General features: G+C 39.2%; 3 protein-coding genes across 5 annotated transcripts; 1 reads left to right on the top strand and 2 right to left on the bottom strand.

Moving 5' to 3' along the window:
• Positions 1-1637: 1637 nt before the first annotated feature.
• Positions 1638-17507, top strand: RB195_000860 (uncharacterized protein; the record flags this gene model as incomplete). 2 transcript variants are annotated; one of them, XM_064197398.1, is made up of 10 exons in its annotated part: positions 1638-1779; positions 4455-4609; positions 6666-6753; positions 6859-6947; positions 7009-7170; positions 10817-11003; positions 12233-12324; positions 13460-13561; positions 14015-14103; positions 15421-15547. In XM_064197398.1, the coding sequence occupies 10 exons, from the start codon at positions 1638-1640 to the stop codon at positions 15545-15547; spliced, it is 1233 nt and encodes a 410-aa protein (XP_064053279.1). The 2 variants fall into 2 exon arrangements, with proteins under 2 accessions (XP_064053279.1, XP_064053278.1); XM_064197397.1 differs by lacking the exons at positions 13460-13561; positions 14015-14103; positions 15421-15547 and adding an exon at positions 17394-17507.
• Positions 16553-18050, bottom strand: RB195_000859 (uncharacterized protein; the record flags this gene model as incomplete). The annotated part of the gene is made up of 3 exons (XM_064197396.1): positions 16553-16674; positions 17780-17847; positions 18022-18050. 3 exons carry the CDS (start codon positions 18048-18050, stop codon positions 16553-16555), a joined length of 219 nt encoding a protein of 72 aa, XP_064053277.1.
• A 29-nt stretch (positions 18051-18079) lies between these two features.
• RB195_000858 (uncharacterized protein) lies at positions 18080-26914 on the bottom strand (the record flags this gene model as incomplete). 2 transcript variants are annotated; one of them, XM_064197395.1, is made up of 26 exons in its annotated part: positions 18080-18190; positions 18342-18509; positions 18962-19191; positions 19259-19442; positions 19514-19631; positions 19694-19791; positions 19919-20035; positions 20105-20198; positions 20429-20535; positions 20608-20742; positions 20806-20942; positions 21630-21747; positions 21809-21979; positions 22033-22119; positions 22655-22815; positions 22874-22976; positions 23035-23164; positions 23256-23301; positions 23355-23442; positions 23506-23595; positions 23927-23983; positions 24070-24155; positions 24267-24376; positions 24566-24711; positions 25203-25367; positions 26870-26914. In XM_064197395.1, the coding sequence occupies 26 exons, from the start codon at positions 26912-26914 to the stop codon at positions 18080-18082; spliced, it is 3102 nt and encodes a 1033-aa protein (XP_064053275.1). The 2 variants fall into 2 exon arrangements, with proteins under 2 accessions (XP_064053275.1, XP_064053276.1); XM_064197394.1 differs by lacking the exon at positions 26870-26914 and having other exon boundaries at positions 25203-25364.
• Positions 26915-27255: the final 341 nt, after the last annotated feature.

Raw genomic sequence — 27255 nt, 5'->3', positions numbered from 1 at the left:
TCATGGGTCATATGGATGTGATTTGACTTTTTTTCGCCATTCACCGCACGTGTAACGGTTCGGTTACTAGTTTTCCTCGCGGTAATTGCTCTGATTTCGCGTTTTCGACTATCGAACAGTAGCAACAGTGTCCATTAATTTTTCTTTTGGATACATCATTGTAGGCTATGGAAGCTTTGCTACCAGCAGCTTTTTTGGTTTTTATCTATTTCTTCGAAAATATCTATTCACTTTTTATTCTTTTTTTTTGACTCGAGAAAGTAGTCAGGCGTATATAATACAACAGAAATTTATACTAACCTCTACATACAATTAAATAACATAATATAATAACATTATTATACATCCATATGTATCTAGCTTCATTATTCTTTCATTATTCTTTCGGAACGTTGCACTCCTTTCTTTGTTCTCAGCATAACTGCCACTCTTACCTTCTGAAAGGAGCAATTTGAACAGCAATTTCTACCGATGTCATGGCTCTAATTTACAGAAAATTATCAACAAAAGTCGACCACAAGTTGAGGTTCTGCAATTTTAATCCTGATTGGCTTCTCAGAAAAAGAAGAAAAGAAAAATATCATGGATGCAATCAACATCATTTGTCTCTTATTGTATTATGTTTTCCTCCATGCAAAGCTGACATAAACGTCAATTTTTACCTCCACCTCATATAGTTTGCTTCTGCATATGTAGAACGACGATTAATTATGTTTGCATCTGTATTTAGACGTCTAAGCTTTAAATTTTAATTTATTCTCTGCGACTTCATCTCCTCCACGCGCTCTATTTAGCATACATAGGTGTCGAAAAGAATCGCTAACGGAAAGAAGAAGGATCCCTCGTGCTCAACGTCGCTCATCCTGAACACGATGGTGGTCTGTGTGGAAATACAAAGACATAGAGCCAAACATAAAGGGATTTAATTAAGCGACGTTAGCGGGGACTCCTTGATCTCAACGTCACACGTCTGAGAATTATGAAAAGGCCACGCCCTATGAGGGATTTGTTTAAGCAGAATTTTTTTCTTGCTGCACATCGCCGATCCTAATTCTTCACAATGCGTTCACGTGAATTTGACATCTAAAGACGTCTGCTAAAGTTACTGTATATTCTTGAACTCCCCCCCCCCTCACTACCAATTACATGCTTTTTAATTCGAATCGCTAACATCATAACGTTATTATTTACTGTTAAATTGAAATCTTTGAACTTTGATGGATACCTTTTAATTTAACCACTAATGTTTTTAAAATACTTTATACATTTACAATAATACATAAAATATACTTTCAATATTTGTCTATGTCTATGTTTTTTCATAGCACATCAAGAGTTTCGTTGAATTCCTACGATTACGTCATATTTTCTTAAGCGAAAGCACTCACATTTCACCGTTTAATGTATGCCAAAGTTATTACACGTTTCACGGATTGGCTAATGGATATCTCTCGGCCCGACGAAAGGTGTAGCTAAGGGAAAGTGCAACTTTGCTCCTCTCAAAACATTCGTCTCATTCTAAGACGTTCACACGTTTATCCTCGATATTACTCGACTACTCGAATTATGTTCTGCAATGATTTCTGGATGGCTAAAATTGCAATGTCCACCTTTCAGAATAGGGCCATTATCCTGCGATGGGATGTGCGCCATCCGGCCCTCAGGAGTCCGCTCAAAATTTGGACGAGCGTTTTGCCGCTCCACCACCGTTGGCAGTGAATATCGGTAATGGTGTGAGAAGAGGAGATGATTTTCAACATCACATCATATTTATTTTTGGTAAGAATGAATTAATACAAACAATTAAAAACAAAATATTTTTTGGCTTTTTCGACAGTACTTTGCTGAGCACAGTTTCACTATTTTCACATGTAATGAAATGTTATGGAAAATCTGGATAAGTTCTCTTCGTTGGAATTTTATTCCTCAGTTATAATGTGGAAGAGTTATCTTCTGTTCAGATCTAATATATTCCAGCGAAATTCCCAGAATTTTTCAATTTTTATGCTTCCATTACATTTTAACTTCTACCCTTTCTGCAAGCCTTAATTTATACTTTCTAGCTCCAGTTATCATTCAAGGATAGGAAACATAAACTTCAGTACACTATTTAAGTAAGAGCAATGTACTAAGAAATCCTTGCTGTTATAAAAATGTTATAAAACTCGGAAATTTCACGTAGACGAAGGTGATCGCAGCGTTTTTGCCTCGTGCATGAATTTTCTACGATTTTGTTGCTTCAATTTCCTCCTACACACATAAAGGTGAAAAGAAAAACTTACTGCATGTGTAAAATATTTATATGATAGTCAGTGAGTATATATGGAAGTGCAATGCGTTAGTGTTTAACGTAGCATTACACGATTTAACGTACTCTAATTATAATTTACTTATGTTTATGCCAAGTTAAAGGCATCATCCCACGAACCTGAGGTGGTACGGATTTGAGGTGGAGTATTCTTATACGGGATAATATGGAGAGGGGGGTGATTCCGTCCATTTCTTCCTAATTGCAGCAAAAAACGGCCCGGAAGATGCGGCGCCGCACAAGGCTGGCGCGCTCCAGTGGAACACCTTGTAGAAAATAGTGCGCCAGAACGCCCGAAGCTGTATCTTCTGGGCTGTTTTTTATGGCAATTAGGAAGAAATGGAGCGGGTCACCCCCTCTCCATAATCTACTATCCAGTATAAGAATACTCCACCTGAAATCCGACCTACGCCAGCTCAGACTCGTGGAGAGATGCCTTTAAGTAACATCTAACCGCGTGGATTGAAAGTAGCAGTGGGAAATCTGTTTGAACACTCAACACTTGTCAAATTTATAACCACATAATCGAACGTCCTTACGCTGACGTTTTCGCATTTGATCCATGTGGTCAAGGAAAACCAACTCAGCAAAAGTTGATACCGGAACTACCAGTTCTGTTTAAAAAAAAAAAAAACTTTAACGGTAACAGTACATGTGATAGTGTAAAGACTCGAGTCATGGATCGTTAGAACTATTCCGCTCGATATTTTATCATTATCATTAAGGTGAAGAGCTGCATTATTAAATGCTGAAGCCATCTTCGACTTTTAATTTATTACTACAAATTCGGGATTTGCAGGAGTCAAAATCTTCTCTTTTGAAGTTATAATTCCTGATATTGGGACTGTTGAAATATTCAATAACACGTAAATTACCCATCTAATTTCATCACATCTACCTTGAATTTCTGGACTCACACTGCCAATTTATGACAAATGATTTTCAAAAAAAAAAAAACTATCGAAACTGCATCGTACTCTACATACTTTGAAATTTTCTATATATACTATGCATGGAAACTTCCAGAAAAGATTCTACCGGTAAAATAAATAAGTTAATAAAGGGAAAATATTATTTCAAACTATTTTTGTTCTGTGTGTCGTAGTGGTTTTCGTAATGGAATTAAATTAATTTGATTTTAATTCAATTTACGTTCTGTGGAGTTCTAGAAGATGATACTTTTGGAGATTTCCTTCAAACTTCGTCGTAGACCTCCGTAAAGCAAACATCCGAGAGTTGTTTTGGTGGGCGCCAGGAATCTTGTACACCTCTGCGTCTCTGGCCACATCTTTTCTGCCCTGTTTCACACCTCTCAGCTCGAGGAAGCCACCCGAGGCCATAAATAATGGGAACTACTATAGCATTTTGATGATTGATGGATTTTTATTGTTTTGTTATGAACTTACCATGAATGATGGAGAAAGGGCAAGGAAGCGGCGCGGACATTCTCACATTATTTTAACGTGCTCTTGTATCATTTCGTGATCATAAACTATAAAAGTTGCTCACATTCGCTGCTGGGCTGCTGGAAATTTAATGCACCTCATTACCTCGTTACTTATTTCCTGCTTCTCGTTAGAAGAAAAAAGTATGCAAACTTCCCACGAATCGAGTGCAGACGGTTAACATGATTTGCAAAAGACACTCTTCTGATAATTGCCGCAGGAGTCAACATTGAGCAAAAAAATAAGGGATATGCGCGAAAATCGTGTGTTACGGTATGGTGTCTGCTTCTGTATGATACGTAGGTTTATGATCAACTAAAAATAGCTCCCTGCTACTTAATTAATCTCCTATTTCTAGATTCGATCTCAATCGGTAAAATGGTAATTTTGATGACCTAGCTCGCCTATATGTATGCAATTAATTCTTATTTTACAAACTCTCATTATTTTTTACACTTTATTTCTCAGCAAAGAAACCCACTAACTCCAAGATGGAATTCTTCAGGGCGAGCCCTTCGTAGGAATGAAACTAAATTAGTTTTCGGTGAAGTAATCAACACATTACGTAAAATATATAAATAGATGAGTCTCAGGAAATCCTTCAATCCGCTCGGCTATAAATGGAAGATTTCATGAGACTTCATGCGAAAATTTTAAGAACCGTATCGTCGCACAGACTGATGAATTATGTGATATTCCAGGTGGCCCAGGATCGCAAAAAGGCCTAGTGATCGAGGAGTTAATTCATCGATTTGGATTCGTCTCCATAAACGTCGAAGATATCATTTTTAGTTATTTGCCGAGTAAGCTCGCCAATACTGTGGAGACTACTGCTGAAATTCAAAAGATGCTCAAGGTCCGTTCTTTAAAAAAAAAACTGCATTCACTTCGATTTACTACTTGTACCCTAATAGTAAATATCTTAACCACGGTGGCAATAGGTTCACGTAGCATAATTTGTTTTCATTACTAACAACTTGAAAGTATATAGTAGTAGTAATAGTAGTAGTAATAGTAGTAGTAGTATAGCATATAGCATAGTATAGGTAGAGTATGGTACAGTATAGTATATGTAGAGAAAAAATAAAGAGTTATTGAAAAGTGAATTATTGATTAGTTAAAAGATAAAAATGTTAAAAAGAGCCACTTCACAATTCACAGTCTTAACAGCTGAATCTGAACCTGAATTCTGACGCAGACCATCTAAGCGTACTGAGCACATTGTTTTGACGTTATTAATATGCCCTGCTTAACCTCTTTGTATATTCCCTCCATCGCTTTTATCCTACCTATAGAAATATTATTACCCCTACAAAAAGAGTAAAATGTTCGCCTCTTCACCTCTTTGGAAACTTTCAAATTCTCCAGAAAAAAATAAAGATTCCCGAATAAAAAGTTGATCTGCAAAGAATGTTGCATTATTAGGCATACTAGATCTTCTTCAAATTTTTTTTTTCTTTCGCGCCATACCACCTCGCTCTATGCACATACTTTTGGAGAGCGAAACGAGAAGACGGAGCGAGTTGGTGCGAATTCCTTGCAGTAAACGAAATGAGGTGGTGTGTGCATGCTTTTCGTCGCGTCACGTCGTAAGCCGGAGCGACACTGACTGTCGCTTCTTTTCTTATTGAATCGCATTAATCGTCAGTTTTGTTTGTAAACCAAAAAATCCGAGTGATTATTCTTTCCAATGAACTTTGTTCTGAGCAAGATTTTGGTCTTTTTTTCCCTACGACTAGTTTGTCGCATTTTTCAATGCTCTTTGTTCCTTATTCGTGCATGTTCACTGTTTTTTTATGTTACTTCATCCGAATCGCTGGAAGATCTAATATATTCCTACATGAGATGCTTGCTGTTCGACAACCACTGCTTCCCAAATAAAGGAAACAAAGGAAAAGGCGCAGAAGCGAGCTTAAAGTTGTGCAATCCATACTTCTAGCAGCGACACGCGTAACGTCACTGAGTAGCATTTCACAACGCTGAAAGTTACTCTCTGTGCGAAAAGTTTTGATTTATGATATAGCATGGCGTATTCACTCATTTAAAGGTAGCATATTACTGTTTTGACTTGTCGTGGAATCCATAGCACCGGGTTCGGGGAGTAGATTGAGGAACCCAGAGTGGTACCCCTCATCACTCTCGTTTCTGGAGTCTTCTACTCGAACTCACTGTTTCTGCTGTGGGTTCCGCACCACGTCAAAATCGTGATACGCTGCCTGTTAAGGCATCACTCCACGAATCTGAGGTGGTACGGATTTCCTGTGGAGTATTCGTACACGGGATCGAAGATTATTGAGAGAAGGGTGATTCCGTCCATTTCTTCCTAATTGCCGTAGAAAACGGCCCGGAAGATACGGCTTCAAGCGTCCTGGCGCGCTACTTTCTACAACGAGTTCGATTGGAGCCCGCCAGCCTTGTGCAGGCGCGCATCTTCCGGGCCGTTTTTTACGGCGGTTAGGAAGAAATGGACGGAACACCTCCTCTTCATAATCTGCTATCCCGTGTGCAAATACTCCACATGAAATCCGCACCACCTCAGATTCGTGATAGTGCCTTTGAGTGAGTGTGAAATCCTACGCAGACTATTATCTGTTCGAGAAACAAACTGGAATTGATCTCTTGCTCTTGATTGATTCCTTTTTTCCTAATAGATTCAACAAATTTCTCTACCTTTTCTTACCTTTTCCTAACTTGATTATAAAGGGACGTAACTTCTCCTACGCAACATTTGGTAGGAATCGCAAAACGGCAGAAGTTAACTCTAAGCAGCTGCAATACTGTTGCAGTATAAATGAGTAATATAGAAAAGTACAATGTAATATTATAGTATAATTTAATGTTGTAGATGTAAATTTAATGCACTACAATGTAATGTACACACGTGGATTTTTACTGCACATCTAATTTTTTAGAATGACACGGGTACACTGTCAGTTGACTGGATATTCTCTATGATTAGTGCTAAACTGGGTACGTCGCCGCATCAACGTTTTGTTGTAGGTCAGTACTCATTCTTAAAGTTCTCAGGATTTTCTTTCAAATCGACGTCCAGGAACTTTTAGTCGCTTTTTTTTCAATTGATACATCAAATTTCCACATCTTCAGATATTGTTCCAACGTTAAGTTCGATTTCAAGGGCGGATAGCTTCGTCGATTCGAATCACGAGAGGTGTTTGGAGAATTTCGAGAGAAGAGTAAGTGAAAGGATCGACTGTGATTGAAAAAAAAAACGAAAAAAAAATCCTCAATATTCAGTATCCTGTTATGTTCGCACTGGAGTTGGACGTGTGCGATGAGGTTGCTCTTCTCGATCGAAATGGAAACGTTTCGAAAGATCATAAAGATTCAAATAAGAAAGGGAGCCAAAACAATCAATATGGCAAGGATATCGACACCGCCGACAGAGGAAAATTAGAGGTGAATTCGTTGGTGGTTCTTTGTATATGTTGATGCGTTCTAAACAGTTATTCTGTTATCCTGAATCTAAATCGACAGGTTCTTTCCTTATTTCCTTTTTTCTTGGCAGATTCAACTTATTGCGCTACCTTTCCATAACTTTTCCTAACTCGAACCTACTGATGAGTTTTATATGGGAACTTATGTATTGCCAGAGCTCTATTTTGGGATCTTCTTTCTCTTTTTTTTATTTTTGGCAATAATCCTCACAAAAAGTGTCCATTATTTATTTTATTTTTGTCTATAAATTAATCAAATAATTCGAATCCTAGTGTCGAATACGATTTTCATATTCCCATAGGACGCTGTAATAACGTACGAATATGGATCTTCTGTGCCAGCCTTTGAGAGTAAAACTTCCGAACGTCACATTTTTCTTCTAGAAGCCATATAAGGGAAAGAAGATTATTTGTTCTACGCTTTTGGGATTTCACGGCGCGTTCAACTTCAATTCAGATCTTCTTTACTAATAAATAATGTGTACGAGGTCCACAAACGAGGGATCGGAAAGCTGTATGTAAAGAGCGTCAACCGATAGATCAAGTCGGTCTTCACAAATAAAACTCATACTGATTTTTCGACTTCGGCATAATGAAAGGCCTGTTTGACCTAATTCAGTCAAATTATCCTCCTCGCAGAGGTAATGCCGATTTTAGGCTACATTCTCTTCTATAATTCTCACGAACATCAAGTAAATCTCTAATACACTCGAATATCGTTCGGGTTTGTTGCAGTAGTACTGTAAGCTCGTTAGTGTTCATCCAAGGGATATCCTGGAACATACCCAAGCAGTACGTTGCCCCGTAGTCGGATACGTTGGAATGCAGGTGAAAAAGAAGTTCTTGCTATAGTTTCAGTGTTCTCAACCCATGAATTCTCATAAATAAGGAAATGCATTAGTTTTTCTCGGATTTCTGGGGTTGTTTAAAGTACGGGTGTTTTTAAAGATTTGTCCCCAATAATCTGTTGACCTTTCTGTCTTTTTCAAGAAAGGAAAAAAATTAAAATGAGGTGAAGGTGTGCGATGACTTTCAAAGTGGAGACGCCTCTGTAGACATCGGTAACAACTCTCACGTGAGAGATATAAAGAGAACTTTTCACGAAGTGCTGCTTTGTTATTTCCGGATTGAATTGTAAATAAGCTAACTGGAACAGAAAGTAGGTGCTGATAAAATGTTTATTTTTGTACATTATTCTTTAAATTGGGCGGGTGTGGCGCAGTCGGTTAGAGGTCCGTTGTAGCCACACGGTCTAGGGTTCGAAACCGCCCTAGTGCAAACCAAGCCTTTCATCCCTCAGGGGTCGATAAATTGGTACCAGACTTGTCTGGGAGGATAAAAACACTGACTTGATCATCGGCTGGCCCCCGCAAGTCATTGTGTAGGCCAACACAGGTTCCAAAACCTCAACGATTACGAATTTCAGTAAAACGTGTTGGCGCATCCCAAGTGGATTGATACGCCAGTTACTTTATCCTTTTTTATCCTTTTTATTCTTTAAATTCCAATGCTGATATATAGCAAAACTTTCATGTGGAGTTATCTGGCTGTGGAAAGAATTTCATTCAGTTTAGTTATAGGTAATCAAGTAATTAAAATTAGTGTCCTCTTTTAGTTTTTTAAGCGTTTTTTCCTAATCCAAGAAACAAATGGATCAACTACTAAGTACTTGCCATGCTAATAGCTGCTAACTCATCTATACCTGCCCAACAAGGAATAACACAGATATTTTCTATACGGAGCTTGAGATCGTTGTGGCTTCCTCGTTGAAATCACTGATGGTAGATAAGCAGGGAGTAGATTTAACAGCCCACTCCTACTTAGCCGTTGCAATGACGCAGTTGCTAAACTGATTCTCAGCAAATCCTGCGAAAATATTTTGATGTGCTCGACAATTTCAATCGCAACAATCTCGCGTCAGAAGATTATGGAGATCAATTGTGGAAATGGTGAGATAGAAGAATAATCGGAGAGGGTGGCTGAGGAGCGGAACTAATAAAACCGAAGTGTTGTGCGAAATAAGGAAACGTAGTTCGCCTTAACCAACATATTTATGTATTCTACAAAAATTATCAGCATTGTTCCTCTGCATTGTTCAAAAACTGTGCACAAAACGCTTTGGGATTTTTTTTCCTATGGATGTAGAACAAACCTTATCTACGTCATTCATGATATCTACAAGATTTTCTGTTTACATGTTTTCTCTTCTCAACGGTGTTTAGATGCTTCAAGGACCCATCTTCGCCGATTATGTGGATTGTAGTATCGTTTCAATTCATTTCATTTCATCGCATTTGTCATTCAGAAATCTTGTAAACTTCGTGAAGGACGTAGATAAAGTTTGTTCTACATCTACAGGAAAAAAAAATCCCAAAGCGCTCACGAAATGAGCTGTTACAGCTCTTGCAAACACATCAGCTCATGTTGTTGATCTTCTTCGTGATTGCTTCGCATCATTTAGGATCCGTCCTAATGTTTTTTAGTCTATGATTAATCTCACAGTGTGATCTGATCATCTGTGCTCGGATTCTTTTATGTATGCTTTGGTTGGTTGCGAAGACAGCACATTATCCCCAAGTTCCGACTGCAAAGACTGGCTTAACTTTGTGCTCGTTGACCAAACCAGAAGAAATTCTCTCTCCATTTTGTTAAGTTGGCACATGGCTTCACTGAGTGCTGCGCAGGAATTCACATTGCCCTTATCCATCTATTTTATTCTCAACAGTAGTTCTCATTAATTTCTTGACATTTTCTCTTCCTACATACATGGGCTTTGCTCTCTCCACGCATACACTGAACCACAGGCGAGATCTCCTTATGTTATTCTTCTCAGAATTCCAAATGTCAGTGACTGACTAAATCGTGTCGAGCAGCTTTATTTAATGCCTAAACAGTCCCGAAAATATCATGGAAAATCCACGGATCATATTTAGCTAAAGTGAAAGATGAAGGATGAAGTATACGGCGTTCATCAATCCTCTTGAAATCCGCAAACGCATCTCAAGGGGACTTGACTTCAATTCAGGATCGTTTGGAGCTTATAAGCGCATGTTCAGCCTGTACAGTGACTTGCTTCCAAGTCGGTATTTTTATCATCCCAGACAAAAATATGGAAGGCTCGGTTCGTTTGGTTCGCCGAGGGGCTCTCCGAACCATTACGCATGCTGCCGCAGGGGCACATCTTACTAACTACGCTACATCCCTTTATAGCTTAAGGACAACGTTTCACTAAAATGACGATGTATTAATATCCAGCAGATTAAATAGAGTTGAGTGCGTAGTTCATGAATATGAGCGTAATCACGCTCAATCCTTCATCCTCACTAATCCAGAGAAAAGCGTGTGAAACAATCTTGGTTACACCGGTGTCCTTGACGATGCAACTTATTACGGGTAGGAGAATGATAGGAATCCGCAGCGCGCCTGCAATTTTGTGGGTGAGGTAGCTTCTGCTGCTTCTTAGAGTTGAATTAGTTGGACTGCGGATGGATTGCCCGCCTTTTATCACGTAATAATTTGCATCGTTCGAGAGAGGGGATCACACAGTCGCGATACGCTTCTTTTAACTTCCAATGATACAAGAAACAATCAATCTAATCGTCTTCCAGAAACGAATACAACAACATCATATATGCTCGCGACCATTCATCCAGTACTTCGCAAGCTCAAAACGAATGGTTCGAGTAAGCGTTCCGGAATCAGCAACAAACGTCGTCTCGACAGTCGCCTCAATCCTCTCCGATTTTGGATTTACGGAGCAACGAGCGCCCACACGAGTCGTTGTTTTTGCAACAGGTTCAATACTAATAATATATAACTGGCACTTCAATGCACTCCAATTCAAAAACCACTATTTTTTCGCATTAGATGAAGCGGTTTCGTTTTCTCTGAAATTTTTTTCGTCTCTGCTTACAGGCAATCCTGCAACAGAATCCTCTTCGCAAAGTTTCTCGACTTTCTCTGTGATTTGTTAAACCCAAGATATGTGTGCTTCTTTTAGCTATTTCAAAGGAATGAAAAAAACAAGCAAAAATGCAAGCAAAAACATTTTCGAAATCAAACTGAAAATAAATTAATATGTAAAAAGGGGAATTCCTCGAATGTGAGTCTAGTAGACTAAAACTGATATCTTCGCAAATTATTTGGAAAAAAAATATTGGGCCTCAAACTGGTCTGGAATCGAGAAGAGGTCTACATTACATTCTAGTTCAGTTTTTACCTTTTTAAAATTTCGCTAGTCTCCCTCTGCATGGAAGCAAGGTTACTTGAAGGGACCAAAAAAACAGAAACTGAGGATTTGGTTGTGCAGTTATGTATGCATGGTTTTTTTTTCAATTTAACTTCGATCGCAGATACATTAAAGGCATCACCCCACGAATCTGAGCTGGTACGGATTTCAGGTGGAGTATTCGTATACGGCATAGTAGATTATGGAGAGGGGTGGGGGGATAATTCCGTCCATTTCTTCCTAATTGCCGTAAAAAACGGCCCGGAAGATGCGCGCGTGCACAGGGCTGGCGCGCTCCAATAGAACTCGTTGTGGGAAATAGCGCCCCGGAACGCTTGAAGCCGTATCTTCCGGGCCGTTCCGGGCGTTGAAATCCGTACCACCTCAGACTTGTGGGATGATAAACTTAAAAGCATGTCTACTGGGAATTACACCCTTGTCGGTGCTAGTGTCTGTTTAAATTGACATTTCATTTAACGCTGACAAGCTTAGACGTCTCGTCTATGCTTGTCAGCGTTAATTGAAATGTCAGTGTCAGCTCGTCTGATATCATGTGCAGTTCTTAACGTCTTCTTTCTCTATAATAATACGTGTTCAAGTCGTTACTGTATATTCGCTTTAGAAAAGCGCAAGAGATTACTGTTAAGGGCAATTAAAGTTTACATAAAGTCGTACATGCCGATTGCACAACTCGTTTATTTATATCGTATCGAAACATTCAATGAAATGCCTGACTGCATAACTTTATGAATGAGTGGATTCTGATGGCTTACCCTGTAATTGCTCTAAATTACAGATGACGAGTCGTTCGACGACATTGACTTCGACTACTATAACATGCGGAAAATACGACTTAGTGACATCGTCAGGGATCACCATGCGTCGATGGTTTGTGATAGTCGAACATTTCAACAACAAAAAAAGGCGCGTGGGTGGAAGAAAATGGTAGCAATGTGAGTATGCGTCAAGAAACTGTGCGGACATATACGTACATGGACAGACACGTTCTATTACTTAAGGAATATAGAAAATAGTCTTCCAAGACACTGCATAGGTTCTTTCCAGGATTTGGAACATAACACGTCATACCCTGCATGAAATCTATGCTTGTACATACGTAGTTCACAATGTTGTCATAAAAGTGTTCTTTTTTAATCTGGGAATGGCTATCCTGATGTTTCTTGTCGAAATACCGTATCACCCTTCAAAAGCCCTATTTAGAATGTTCTGAAGTAGTCCTTAACTGTGGCTTGGTTTCACCTATCGAACGAGTGACATTGACATCATAATCCATTCAGAGAACCAGGAAGTCTCTAAGTTCGAAAGCAATCACTAGCGAGGACATTCTAATGAGGAGGAAATTCGACCATTTCTCGTTTCGCTTCGCTTAAAACATTATAAGAAATACGAAGCGACTATAAAACATTCAACAATCTCAAATAAATCACTCGCATCATGTGAGTTAGGCTAATTTATCAGCAAAAGAGTTGAAGTAAGGAACATCCGTCGTCCGAAGTTGACTATATTAGCATTCCTTACTAATTTCTCAGGAAAAAAGACAAATTTATATTGCTTAGGAGTTGCTGGGAGAAGATTAGCGGAAGTTTATGGATCTGGCTTTTCTTTTGCAATAACGAAGTGTCTTCATGAAGTTATCCAGAAGTTACCTAGTAAAAATGATCCGCATCCTACTGTGAAAAATGATCTTTTTTCAGTTAAGCAAAACTCGCAAGGGCAGATGAAAAAAATGTTCCTTTTTGGATGAAACCGTGGTGTATCAGTAGCTGAATACAAATATGTGTTCAGGGCTACATTCTCATCCACAGATATCATAACACAGTATTGGAAGCGGGCTGCTTTCACCTTAACTATGATGTAGAAAATTGTTGAGTACCAATAAATTCAATAAAAAATACTGTTCGTCCTAGAACTGTTGTGAAATTTGCGCAGTAAGTTACCAAAAAAAAACAGAAATAAAAGTTTAAGGTAGGGAAAATTAGCACCTTTCTATATGTGATTTCAGGACGTCCAAGTATGTGCGTTGCACCGCTATATCACGAAAATAAGTGGTAACGATGAAAACTTCGCTGTGGTGATGGACACTATGAATAACACAAATATTAACGTACGTTTCTCAAACAGAACATATTATAGCAACAGGGAAGCTAGATTTTTTCTATTTCGGATGGTATTTTTGGTAGAATTTTTTATTTGTCTACTGGTTTTCATGGGATTCATGTTTTGTGTGGGGAATTGTTTTTAGGTTTTAGTTTGTTTCGCTATTAGATAAATCATAGTGTCCCATGTTGTGTTTGTTTTCTCGAAGATCCTGATCCTAAATAAAATAACCTAACCTGAAATGGAATTTGTGCGGCATCTTTGCATCATTTTTGACTATACTGGATTTGCTGTAATAAAATTGTTAATTAGAGGGAAAAATCCAAACGAGTAAATCAAACTCAAAAACTTAAAAAAACTTAAATTACAATCCAATAAATACGACTAACAAGTACCATGTGCAGCTGCAAACAGTAGCGACTAAACAGTACGGTTTTCGCCTGTCATCATAGTGTTTCAGCATCGACGGACCATACATTTTTATGAGGAAACTTCCGCGTATCTGGACGAATTCATTAAGAAAAGAGCTAGCAGACGACCGCTTGCACGGTGAGTAAAAGTCCATCACACAAGAGAGATCCTCAAATGAATCCTATCAAATCTTACCATTATTCTTGTCATTTTGGCCTTCATCGATTCATTGAACTTAGAAAATCAGCATTACAAGGGGATTTTACGGTCCACAGTGAAGAATTGAACAAATTTGTATGCTTTCATCTGCATCAAACACTCCCAAGAATCTCTGTTCGTAAGTAATGTAAAGTAGACGCACGTGAATGCCAAATTTGTTCACGAATTTGGCATTCCCACAGCCGTACATTCTCCATCCTCTTAAGTCATTATTGAGTTCATACTCAAGTACTTACTTAGCTGGGTTGTTTTTCCCCTTCAAACCAAAGGATTTTTCGCCAAAAATTGCATTTTTGCGTGTGTTTAGCAGCTTTTCAGCAGGATTTCTGCATCAGAAGCACACTGGGATTTTTTGTTTTAAGAAAGTCTCATGTATTTTTTAATAACGAAACTATTTAGTACCAAATTGATAACTAAATAGGTGTTGTGACGTTGACAAACCTGATTAATAAAAACCTTACTACCCGTAACTCAAAAATAATTTAGCTATCGAATATCGAGGTTCAGAAAATCATTTCCATTATTTCGAAACCTGAATCCATTTCGGATTCCCCTTTAAAAAAATTGGCGATAATGGAAAACTATCTAGGAAATAGTTTTGTCGTGACAACGCACTTTATTTATAGAGTAATAAATACATATGAGGTATACCTCCAAAATTTTTCGATATATGTGAACTTGTAGGTCCTTCTTCATGTTTACTCGCGTATGCGTAAATTTCACGGACATGGAAATAGGATTAAATCAAAAATAAATCATGAATGAAAGTAGCTCCCACGATGTACCGTTTTATAGGATTAATATGTTGAATAATTATGAAGCAAGTAGGAAGCTGAGCTACTTGCAGGTTGAGAACTCATAGGGATTTCCAATGATGGGACATGTGAACACTTTCTTGCAGGGACTATCACTATTTCGTTGCAATCTTTGTGTTAAAACTCTAAGACCATACTTTATTCCCACTTTTCTTTTTACGATTCGACCTTTATCGATAGACCGGTTAGCAGCAGTCGTAACATTTGCAAAATTATCACCTGCCTTACTTGTCTCACGAGGACATTACTGTCCCCCATCGTCCGATATCACTGGAATCTTACAACGAGAAACATTTAACCAGAAAGACGATTGAGAGAGATATACGTCTCAACATTCCCCGTGAAAAATAACTACATCAGACAAACTCTTATTGCAACTGAATTGCTGCTCTCCGAAGACGTAAAAATAAGGTCATTTCAGAGTGCGCTTAACTATGAACACAATCACCTCCACACATCGGGACACGCTGCTATTTCTCGATCATTTTCCTCGAAATTTAGCCTTAAAGATTGGACTTCTTTTCGATGAAGAGGTAAGGTTTCGATAACAGGAAGAGGGAGACATTATTCATTTACATCAGAACATAGCCGATCAGCAATGCGCCTAACTAGCATTCCTTCCTATTGTTTTGGAAAAAAGCAGCCACAGAACTTTGTAGAACTATGCATAGTCTCCTTAGGAGATCCAAATCTGACAGTCTACGGAATAGAAAAGAGGATGGCTCATGAAAAAGAGAAAAGAAGCTAGTGAAGTGGAATTAATAGCTATTTTCTTCCTTTCTCAAACCCTGGCTAGCAACATCCAGCTCACACATGCATCTGAGTGTTCCTTCCCATCGCTCACAAACAACTGCCGCCATCCCGAAGCGATTAGGATGTGTACTGCTCCCGCACAGTTGTAGATGAGATTTCGGTGCGACTGCAAGGTAAAAGCATCATACCACGAATCTGGGGTGGTACAGATTTCAGGTGGAGTATCCGTATGCAGGGTCGTAGATTATGGAGACTGGGGTGGTTCCGCTCATCTCTTCCTGAATCAATGCAAGCAGCCGGCCCCTGAATGCTGTTTCGTACGATGCCTTCTATTGCAGCGCGCCACCCTTGCACGCATAGCGTCCTTTACTGCCTATCGGGGCAGTCCGAATTGATTTTCGACGAATCGCAGGGCGGAGGCGGCGCAAGGGGTGGAGCGTTGCAATAGACAGTATCGTACAAAACAGCATTCTGGAGGCGGCTGTTTGCAGTGATGCAGGGAGAGATGAGCGGAACTACCCCGTCTCCATAATCTACGATCACGTATACAGATACTCCACCTGAAATCCGCACCACCTCAGATTCGTGGTATGTTGCCTTAAACTCAATGATTCTCTGCCGAAAGTAGATCTCTGACAGTCTGGATGTGTTCGTTAGTTGCGTCATGAGGGTCTCCTACCTTAGCCTCTCTAGAATCTTCTAGACAACTTGTAATTGACTCCTTTTTAGAAATCATGTTGAAATATTCGCTTTGAAAAAGAAAAACAAGAAGTAAACAACACAACTAAAGAATGATTTGTTTAGCAACCACGCACAGCTGAGGATATAAAAAGCTGACGGCACGGCGTCGCGTCAACAAATGAGACGTTGGCGGCTCCGGAACACTCGTCGAGGTCTGTGCGGTCTCCGTCGACGTTCAGACCTAAGCGGAATAGCCGTAACCAACTCACTGTATGATGCGGCGCAATCGATGCTATGTCAGCTCTCAGCCTCCACGAAGTGGCCTTATGTACATACTGCTCAAAACTACCGCATTCAAGGAAACGTATTGTACAAATTCTCAAAGATTCACCAGCACATTCATGGCTCTTCGTAGCTATCCTCCTCTTCCTACCTCTAAATGTATCAATTGTGAGATGAAAACGCTTGTTTGTTGACATGTTACAGTTGCTTAAAAATTCAAAGAGAATGATAAATTAACAACAACGACGGGATTTCTTCTAAAACAATGCTTACATCTTGAAACGCCGAGTTCGTAAAAAGGTAAAAAAGACCTAGAAAAAACTCACCGAATCAACTTTGTGATTATACTTTCTGAGAAATTGCAATATGCGTTCAATAAATGCTATGCTCATTTGGAACAGCTGAAACGGAATAGGTATACGCATACGCGGACACCAGATTCCATCTTTTCATCTTCAGGAAATAAAATTTTCAATACCCCTGCGACTATTTGTCTTCTACTTGGTTGTTCATCCTAAAAGATGGGTATAAGATCCTTTGATGATTATGATATCATCATATGTCGAGTCATGTGCCTAGTGTTTAACTTGTGACTTCTCGTATACCTCGATCAGAACTTCATGTATATAGTAAACAGATTGGCCATCAGCGCTTGAATTATGGTTTACAAATTTATAGATGACGCGATTCTGGATTCTAACTAATCGGGAAGTGTTAGGTTGTAAGACATCTCAACGCAGTGACTTGTTCAATACATTCCCTGTTACTCATTATTCATTGTTATATGGATAAAATAAATATAATCACATTTGAATAATTTAGAATAAGAAAGCAAAAGACGACAATTTAACAATTTGTTGTGGATGCTCACACTAACTCTAGCTACAACAGTAATAAGCCGATTTAAACGATTGGAATTACTTGAGAGAAAGGCAGGTAGAGAGAGAAGAACAGGGGAACATTACAGGGAAAATATTAAGATAACCAGTAATCTCAGAACCAAAGTCATATCACAAATAGGCAAACACCCCCCAAACTTTGTTGATGATTTGGATACCACCTACAAAAAAAAAGAGCAGACATAAATGAAGTTTGGACTTCGACGTTCGGTCGGAACGCATGCAAATTAGCTCTAAAGAAAAGAACAATCAAAATGCTCCTCACAGCGGGAATCTGACAAGCACGGAATGAAGTTGCTTACAATAAAAATATAAAACATCGGTTCTAAGGGCACTCAAAAGGAGAATGATCAATTTCTTGCAGATGCAACAATATAACAAGAAACAATTAAACAATGTGCACTTACAACTGTTCGCCTTGCACACTCTGGAGCATTATTGCTGTGAATCCCGACCGACCACGAGTCAGTCCTCGTCGTCCAAATTCAGATCATCAAGATTGATGTCATTACCACCATCTTCAACATCTCCAAAATCATCATCTGACCACCGTACCTCTCCAGCATCCACAACCACCTGTAGTAAAACGAAAACTTTATGCAACATTGTGTTTGAAATTGGGTGAAAGAACGACACAATCCCATCCATTGAGATAAACTTTGTGTACTCAAGAAAACTTATGGAATTACATGGATTGTATAAACTCTCCCACAACTCTCAGAATTACCTCAGGCTGTGGTGGTCGCTGTGGAGCAGCAGATGTAAGTAAATCTGGTCCACCATGGCGCGGTACAACATCAGGTCGAGGTCGTTCGCTTACCACATCTGGTTCAGTAGATGCAGCAGCACCAGCTATTGCTTCTCGAGAAAGCCCATCACTATCATCGTCAGAAAGCTGAAAGGCGTTTGCTCGTTTATCTTTTTCGCCTGGATTAATCACTTTTTTTAAGATGGCAATAGTCTTTCACTGATTTATAATTTGAATTAAATCTTCCATTATTCAAGACATTATTTTGCTTAAAAAAGACTCTTTTCGATTGGCTAACAAAAGTTACGTCTGTACTTATAAGCAGTTCTGGTGAAGTCTATACTGCAGCAGAAAGTAACTCCTCCATTTACTGGAATAGAAATTTAAATTTTCCAGAAAATCGGAAAATTTTAAAAAAATCTATCGTGAAGAAGCACATAAAAAATCGTGACACCTAAAAATCACAAAATTTTTATGCTCAAAAACAGAACCTTTTTTCTAATGTGCTTGGGTTATTGGAGTTTTCTGAAAGCAGATTTGTTGGAAATTCTCTACAGGAGGTTCTAAAATATACTTTTATAAAACGTAAAATTAGTGACCTGTCTCCCATTTTCATTTTCTTGTTCCGGTTCCGGCGTTGGCTTCATACGAGGGGGAGAAGGCGTGCGTTCGCGTGCAATTTCTGCGAGTACAGGAGCTGCTGCTCCTGCAGCTACCGCGACAGCTGGAGTGGGACTTAGTTTGGGCTCAGTTGAGTTCATAGAAGGAGTTGTTTTCCGAGGAGCTCCACGTAGATGAGCATGTCCTGATTCATCAAACGTAACAGCGCCTAGAACAAAACCAAATGAGAATAAAAAGAACAAAATGTGTTTTTCTTATGAAAAAAAAGCACGCACCAGTACTCATTGCAGTTTCTAGTTCTTCTGTGACATTTCGTTGTACATTTGTCGGAGCACGGACAGAAGCCGGAACAGCAAGTTTTGATAGTTCGCGCAGGTAGGACTCGGCTCTCTGCGATGTTGCCCATTCCGGGAACAAATTCTCATAGCGACCAGGATCCGCTAGAGATTCGCCAATTTTCTAAATGTTAACGTAAATTAAAGTATTGTTGAGTTAGTGTTTTCAACTTCACATTAATGAAAAGAACTCACTCTTGTTGTATTCTTTTGCACACGATTTGCCTTCTCCTTCCACAAACCCATAATCCTTTGCAGTTGAGAAGGGCAGTGGGTGCGAGCAAAGAACGCTGCTTCTGGTATGCGATCAGTTCTGTAATAACATTATTAGCACGCGTCCAATAACACTGCAGCAAGCCGTGAAAAAGCCCATACGCGATTAGTGATTCAATGCATGCGTCAACATCTCCTAACAAAAGACTTGTTGTAAAATGTACATTGTGATGCCCGTTGGTAGCAGAATCAGCGGCGAGCTGAATTAAAAGAAATAATTCTCAAACAAGAACAAAATCTCTCCTAAGTTATTCGGAAAATGTTTGAGTTTCAGAAAGAATTTTGTCACAATAAAGCAAAACAAAAACTGATAAGAATGAAACGAACTTTGTGTAGAAGAGGAGCTGAACCAGCACATGTGGCCAGAAGCAGCAAACCTCCGTAATCTCGTGCACGTCCGAGACATTCTCCAGCTAACATCAGTTCAGATTTCAATGTCGCAGCCTTTAAAATATACGGAAAAATTCATCAAGTAAAATATTCTTAACAGATGTGTTCGGACGTTGGTCGTACCTGGCTGAGCATTTTCCACTTTTCTTCACTATCCCCTTGTAAAGCCAAATCGTAAGCAGTTTTGAGGTCTCCGAGTGCAAGTGCAAGGTCAAATCTGAATAATCAAAGCTGAACAAAAGTTATCACTAATTCAGAACCTCATTTCAAAAATAAAAATAAAGCTTATAAGGTATCACTTCCCAAAACACTGAGAAAAAAAAAATGAATCCGCTGAATATTAGTGGCATTAAACAAGTTGCACTAATTCATGTTTGCATAGTCCCGTGCAACCCTTACAAAGAGTTGTACGATTGGTTCTCTGGATGGGAAGCTGCCTGTTTCTACCTGTGATCTGGATCCTGTGAAACAGCTAAAGCTTGTCTTTTAAAACCTTGCTTCTCCAGGAAATGAGCCACTCGAGTACGTTGTTCCTTCGGTATTGTGGACAGCACCTATAACAAATGGTTTTGGGATGAAAAATATGTTTCCTTCTGACAAGAAATTCAAATTTCAAAGCAGGAAACCTTGTCAGCAGTCTCAAAATCTCTTCTCATAACGGCAGTTTGGTATTCCAGGACACAAAGCAAAAGTTTATAAGAAACAACATTTAACTCCTTGTCAACTGCATATACACGAGATTCCTTTGCCATATATCCAAGCTAAAAGACACCCACATTTGTGCAACAAATATCTTGGCACAGAATTTTCTGCATAACACTAACCAGATAAAGTGGTCTGTCCATATGAGCAATTGTTACAATCTCTCCTCCAACATAATAGTTCAATCTATTCAGTGATGTGGTGAAAACGAAACAATCTCCGATCCAGAAGGCTGTTTTTACACCTTCTGCTTGCTCTCCTGCAACGTTTGCTTAGGCGATAAAGACAGTTTGGCGTAACAAATCTGAGTTAAATTCTAGGAAAGTGAAAAATGGGAACAGATTAGCATCTTGTTTGGTTTACGCAAGATTAGGTAGGTAAAATTAGGTAAATGGAAGAGGATTTTTCCGAATAATCAGATAATCTAAATAAAGAAAGGAGGGTATTCGTCCCGAATTTCAACTGAACTGCTATAAATGTTAGCACTGACAATTTGTGGAGAGTAATATTGTGTCATCATTATTGCAGCAATCACAGAAATTTCAGATTCAGAAAACAACTAGTTTAGGTCATAGATGCAATAGTCGGAGCCGGTGCGCTGACTCTCTTCACCTTTGAACGGTTGGGGAAAAGACCTCCTTCACTTTTAAACGGTTGTTGAAATTACTCCCTTCATTTTTGAACGGTTGGCGAAAGGACCCCCTTCACTTGAGCTGCACCCCATGGGCTAAACCCCCTTCACCTGAAGAGGGTCCGGCTTCTCTCTATCGCACATATGGTTTAGGTAGCTTAATAACTAGAAATTCTGCCTAATTACATTCAGATTCAACTGCAACGGATACGAATAGAACTCTGCACATAAGCAAGCAACATATTTTACAGCCACCTTCCTCTTCACGTCTCCTTCAGAGACTTTAATGCAGCTTCAAGTGGGAAAATGACTGACCAATAACTTCAAATGTATCTTCAACACCGTCTTCCGTGATCTCTTCGGGTGACGCATTGACAAAAGCATCTGGGTTATACTTGAGCACATAGAAGGAGTCATCACCGCAGATAGCAACCTTGATTTTAAGTTGACATCATTTAAATAAGATCTTTAGCTACTCAAATCAATAGAAGTACCATTTCTCCGTTATCGCTCCAATATACGTGTTTCGCAGCGATTTCTATTCGTCGCACCATCTGCGCAGTCTCCCAATCGTAGAAACATAAACTGGTGGCCGATCTTGCAGCAAGCAATGGCCCACCATCAATACCTTCCATTACAACATCGACACGAATTTGTTTGAAGTCCTGCAAAGCCAATTCTGATGCACATTTCACACTAATAGCAAGTACAACAATACCTTGAAATTCTTCTTGATCTTCACCGACGTTGCAGATTCACGAACCGCAAACATGTTAGGATCCGTCGCCCAAACAAATTCGAGAGCCTGGAACGCAAAACACTTACGTTCATTTCAGCAGAATCCAATACATAAATGACGGTTTTTTGAATCCTCATGGGAATAACAAATTTCGTGAAGCAACTTAATTTTCTAAACGAGCTACTCTGCAGAAAAACTACTTTGTCATGGATAATACAATTTTAAAATACGAAACCCAAATATCTTGTCAAAAATGTAAGAAGTTTCAATACACTGAGTTCGAAATATTTCCCGCGAATGGCCTTTGATTGACTCAAATCAATCAAAGGCCGAACTTCAAAGAGAGCAGAAGTACCAATCTTTCCCAACAGAACATAACTACAGAAGTAATTGCTTTTGATTGATATGTAACATAAGCTTAAATATAGATGTAGATCTTCACAATTTTAAGGAAAACGATAGAGTCATTCCCTAAAATCTTCTTAATCAAACGTGGCAGAAAAAATATCTTCTCTCATGATGCTCAGCAACTGATATTCCATCTAGTGCTTCCCGACGATTTTCAGGTCCAGTATGTGATAACGAATAAACGAAATCTAACCTGTCCAAAGTCTTTATTACGGAGGGCCATAGCTGTGTACACAATGTATTCGCCGTCACCACACGCAACCACAAAACGTCCATTCGAGGAATGGGCAAGAGTTTGTGGATATATTTCACAGGCTCCCAAATCCTTGACAGAAAGAGGGAGTCGCTCACCATCTGAATTTTTACCAATAAATTGCTGATTTGAAGATATACGTAGATCCAACAACGTTACCCTGAATCGCTTCAGACGCTTCTACGTCGAGTGTCTTGAGGTTAGCTTGCTGAATCTCCGAATGTCGTGCCCACAAGATTTTGCCCGACTGGTCCATACTCACCTAAACATATATTGAAGATGGAGAAGAGCAATTTACTTGGTAATAATTAAATATTCACCGCTGGCTCTTCTCTTCCAAGCTTCAAAGTTACAGAACCTTCGTCGTAACCGATGGCGACTGTATTAGAGCCGCGTTGTGCTTGAATGCACCAAACACGTTCTAGGCCGTAATTGAGTGTAGTTTCAAGCCTTAAAAGAGGTGTTTCGCATATGAGCACTCTAAGATATTGTTGGAAAATACATGACGTGCACTGCTGAAGTGAGCGAAGAAAAGACCTACCTGTAGGTACTTGAGTGCCACAAGCGCACAGTGGAATCTTCACTACCTGAAGAAAAACAGTGTCGAATAACGAATAATAATAACGTATTCAAATAGTACCCGTGATGATGAGAGGAAGCTCTGGATGGAAGCAAACTGACGAAACATTTTGAGCATGACCGTCTAGAGTTTGAACACAGGTTTTGTTCTAAAAGTAGATATGCCCTGAATCAATAAAAGACCTTTTAATGAGGATTTCCTCCAAACTCACTTGGTAATCCCAAATTTTAACAAGGTGATCATCCGCACCAGAGATCAGGTATGGCTTATCGCCTCCGTGATAGTAGTCCACACAATTTACCTAAACATTACAGCATGTGGGCTTGAGCAATTTAGTGCTCAAGAAATACATCGATAAGGCATCAACACTCCACCACGCTATCAAACAACATCTTACAGTCACCATTCAGCATCCTAGCAATACTTTTTCCAAGAACTCTGCTCTTTAGAAGTTTGACACTTTTCTCGTTTTCCAATTTTACTTCATCCTATACTTCAGAAATATGACATGATTATTACCCTTCTACGAGATAACCCTTAATCTTATATGGTATACACGCACCCCTACTCAATTAAAACTAGTTAGATTTACTAGATAATCGCAAAAACGGCAATGAAAACAAATTACTTACTCCTTTGTCATGTCCTTCTAATGTGAAGTTAGGATGCTGACTACCAAACTGCCACACCTAAAGAGAATTTAAAATGTAATATACAATTCCTGAAAAAATCTTCAAAAAAGAAAAAACACTATACTATTATAAGAAAGACGCACTTTGACAGTCTTGTCCAGCGAAGCCGTAGCAAAAGTATTGTTATCCTTCGGATTGATGGCAACTTGCATGACGTAGTGAGTATGACCTGTCATTACAATTCACTAGAGTGAGAGAGACTAAGAAGTGACGGTTCTCAAAACTTAGAACCCACAGTATATAGAACAATAAGCAGTAGTTCTCAAAATAATAAGCTTACCTTCAAAGCTCTGTTTCATCTGCCATTTGTTATCCCAGTCCCAGAGCTTGATCATCATATCGTCACTTGAAGTGATTATAAAAGACTGCGTTGGATGAACGACAATAGATCTGAAAGCATATTTAGTGATAACATTTGCAACTAAAAAAAAAAAAGAATAACGAAAAGAATCACGTTGTCGAGCACTACTGATTACCTACTATCAAGTAGAAGTATGAGCTACAGCTCACATTAATTTTTATTGCTTGACCTATCGATATCGTGTGCAGTTTCACTAAGTGAGAGAGGAGAACCCTTACCTGAGGTAGTCGGAGTGAGCTTCAAACTGGTGGACTCTTTCCAATGTATTGTAGTTGAATACTCTTACATGCATGTCGTCTGATCCAGTAACAACCCAGCTTTTTCGGGGAATAAACTTGGCGGCACGTACGGGCAGATCACACACCTAAAGTTGTGGATGAGATATTCAAGGAAGCAAACCTACAAACAGATATAGCAGTATGAAAAAGATAGAAAGCGATGTGGTATAAAACAGGTAACATGTATGCATAAAACATTACTAATAAACAGAATACACAGTGAACACAGAAGCAGGTTTAGCAAAAAAAAATATTTCGTCTATGCTATCCCTTGAGACAATCAGGATATCGTGTGTGCCTGTTTAAGTTTGAGTCAATTGGAACTAGCTCCATCTCACAAGAAATCACCCATAGATCATCTATTGTAATACATCCAGATTTTCTTACTCCCTTGTTGTTGTTTTATTTGTCATTTTCTCTAGTTTTATTGAAGATTTCCACGATTCAAAAATATGGTGAAACTCATCCAAAAACAATCCCAAAGATAAGTTTACTGAGTACTGGACATCGCGTCAAATGGAAAATGACGAAATTTAAAATAATAGCTAAGTATTCAGCAAAAAAAAAACAAGCTCACCTCAAACGACTTTACTAGCTGCTGGTTCTCATAGTTCCAAATATGAACATTTCCATTGTAGAGAGCAGCAAGTAGCCATGGCTCTGTCGGATGTAGGTCCACACATTTCACACGATCCGATCGTGCCAAGAGTTTTCTTTTCACATCCAACCGCAGCGGCATCCCCTAAAATGGTCACTTTCTGCTTATTCAGAAATAAATTCTTTAAAAAATGCATCTCTAGTAATACGACATCAGAACTAAGATCGGGTAAAGTGTAGTTGTGGCACTCAGCTGCTCACTTACTTCTGGTAATAATTAAGTAAATTAGTCATGACCCTAACATAGAACTATTAATCTTAGAGGATCTGTGACTTGTAAGCTAAAGTTACTTAGCGAAAAATGAAAAGATAGAGCTTCCAGAAATAAGAGCTGGGTTGAGTGCTCCCAACTACATTTTCCCCCCTAAGCTCCGAGCTATCGATGAGGAAAAAGTTGCAAACACTTAGGAAACATGCTCATTCTGCGCAAACGAGAAGACCTACGAGGAGAAAGTATATGAGCACCCGAAAGAGCACCTCAACGATTGATATTGAGCAAGACTATCCACAGGAGATAAGAAGGGTAATACTAGCGTTACTTGAGACCTCAACGACTGTATGGATACTAACAACAGTATCTACTAAATGGGAATTAGAAGAAGTGAATAATGCACACCCACTAGTATGTTTATACCACGTAATCGATCAAAATCACAACCGGACTGAAGAAATTCGCCAACTCAATGTCCGCAAGTCCGCAATCGTGGCGCCCAAATATGCACGAATGTAAACCTACCGAGGCTCGAAAAGAAAAAGGAGTTAAAGGCATCACCCCACGAATCTGAGATGGTACGGATTCGGTAATAAGGTGGAGTATTCGTATACGGCATAGTAGATCATGGAGAGAGGGGTGATTCCGTCCATTTCTTCCTAATTGCCGTAAAAAACGGCCCGCAAGATGCGGTGCGTGCACAAGGCTGGCACGGTCCAATCGAACTCCTTGTAGAAAATAGCGCGCCGGAACACTCGAAGCCGTATCTTCCGGGCCGTTTTTTACGGCAATTAGGAAGAAATAGACGGAATCACCCTCTCTCCATAATCGAATATGCCGTATACGAATACTCCACCTGAAATCCGTACCACCTCAGATTCGTGGGGTAATGCCTTTAAGTTCTCGAAAGCGGTGAAAGTGAGGAAGTAAGAACAGGAGTTAATCCTCGCAAGTAAGGAGCTTGATTCCTAGCGCTACTATCCAGCTGTCGAGAGGTTGAATCTCTTCTCTTTGTACCCTTTTGTCCACATATTTAGATTACTTATTTCTTTGTTTATGCACTCGAGATGCTCCATAATATTGGATAAAACAAGTCAGAGAGTCTTAAACCAGAAAAAGTCATAAAGTAAACCGAAGGGAAATGGCAAGAAAGTATTAGTTAGTGACAGTTATTAGTTAGCGATCAGTTTGATAACATGCGATGTCAAGAGGAATTAATTTAGTTGCATTCGCTGAGGCACAATTTTTTCTGCAAATTTTAGCGTCTGTGGTGTCTTCAGACGTCATCGTCTAGGTTTCGTAACTAGAAGAACCACACCAATGCGAGTTCTGTATTTCAATGATTTTTTCAATGTAAATACAAACAACGGACGAACCTGTCGAAGAATATCGGATAATAAATAGCAAAAGTAGCAGCTCATGAATAAATGAAGAGCTTGGATTGGATCTACTGCGAAGGCAGTTTAATTTTCCCTTACTGACCAAAAAAAGCTAGATGTTCGCTGTATCTTTCGTTCTTGGATACAATGAACGCTTCTAGAGTTCCCCCTTCCTCGCGAAGGCCTCTTACTGTCCTTTTTATCTTGAATCTGAGGAATAAGGATGAAGTGTTCGGCATTGGCAAGTCGTTTTGGGATTCTCCAGTGGGATTGCGAGGTTAGACAGTGTATACATCAAGCCAGAGTCCATATCCTCCTTAACAAGGCTATTTATCGTCCCCAAATAGAAGAAAGGTTTGATCAGCCTTGGGCGGTGGCCAAAC

This window comes from Necator americanus, chromosome IV (genome assembly GCF_031761385.1).
Source record: "Necator americanus strain Aroian chromosome IV, whole genome shotgun sequence".
NCBI lineage: Eukaryota > Metazoa > Nematoda > Chromadorea > Rhabditida > Ancylostomatidae > Necator > Necator americanus.
This window is presented reverse-complemented; position numbering and strand designations above follow the sequence as displayed.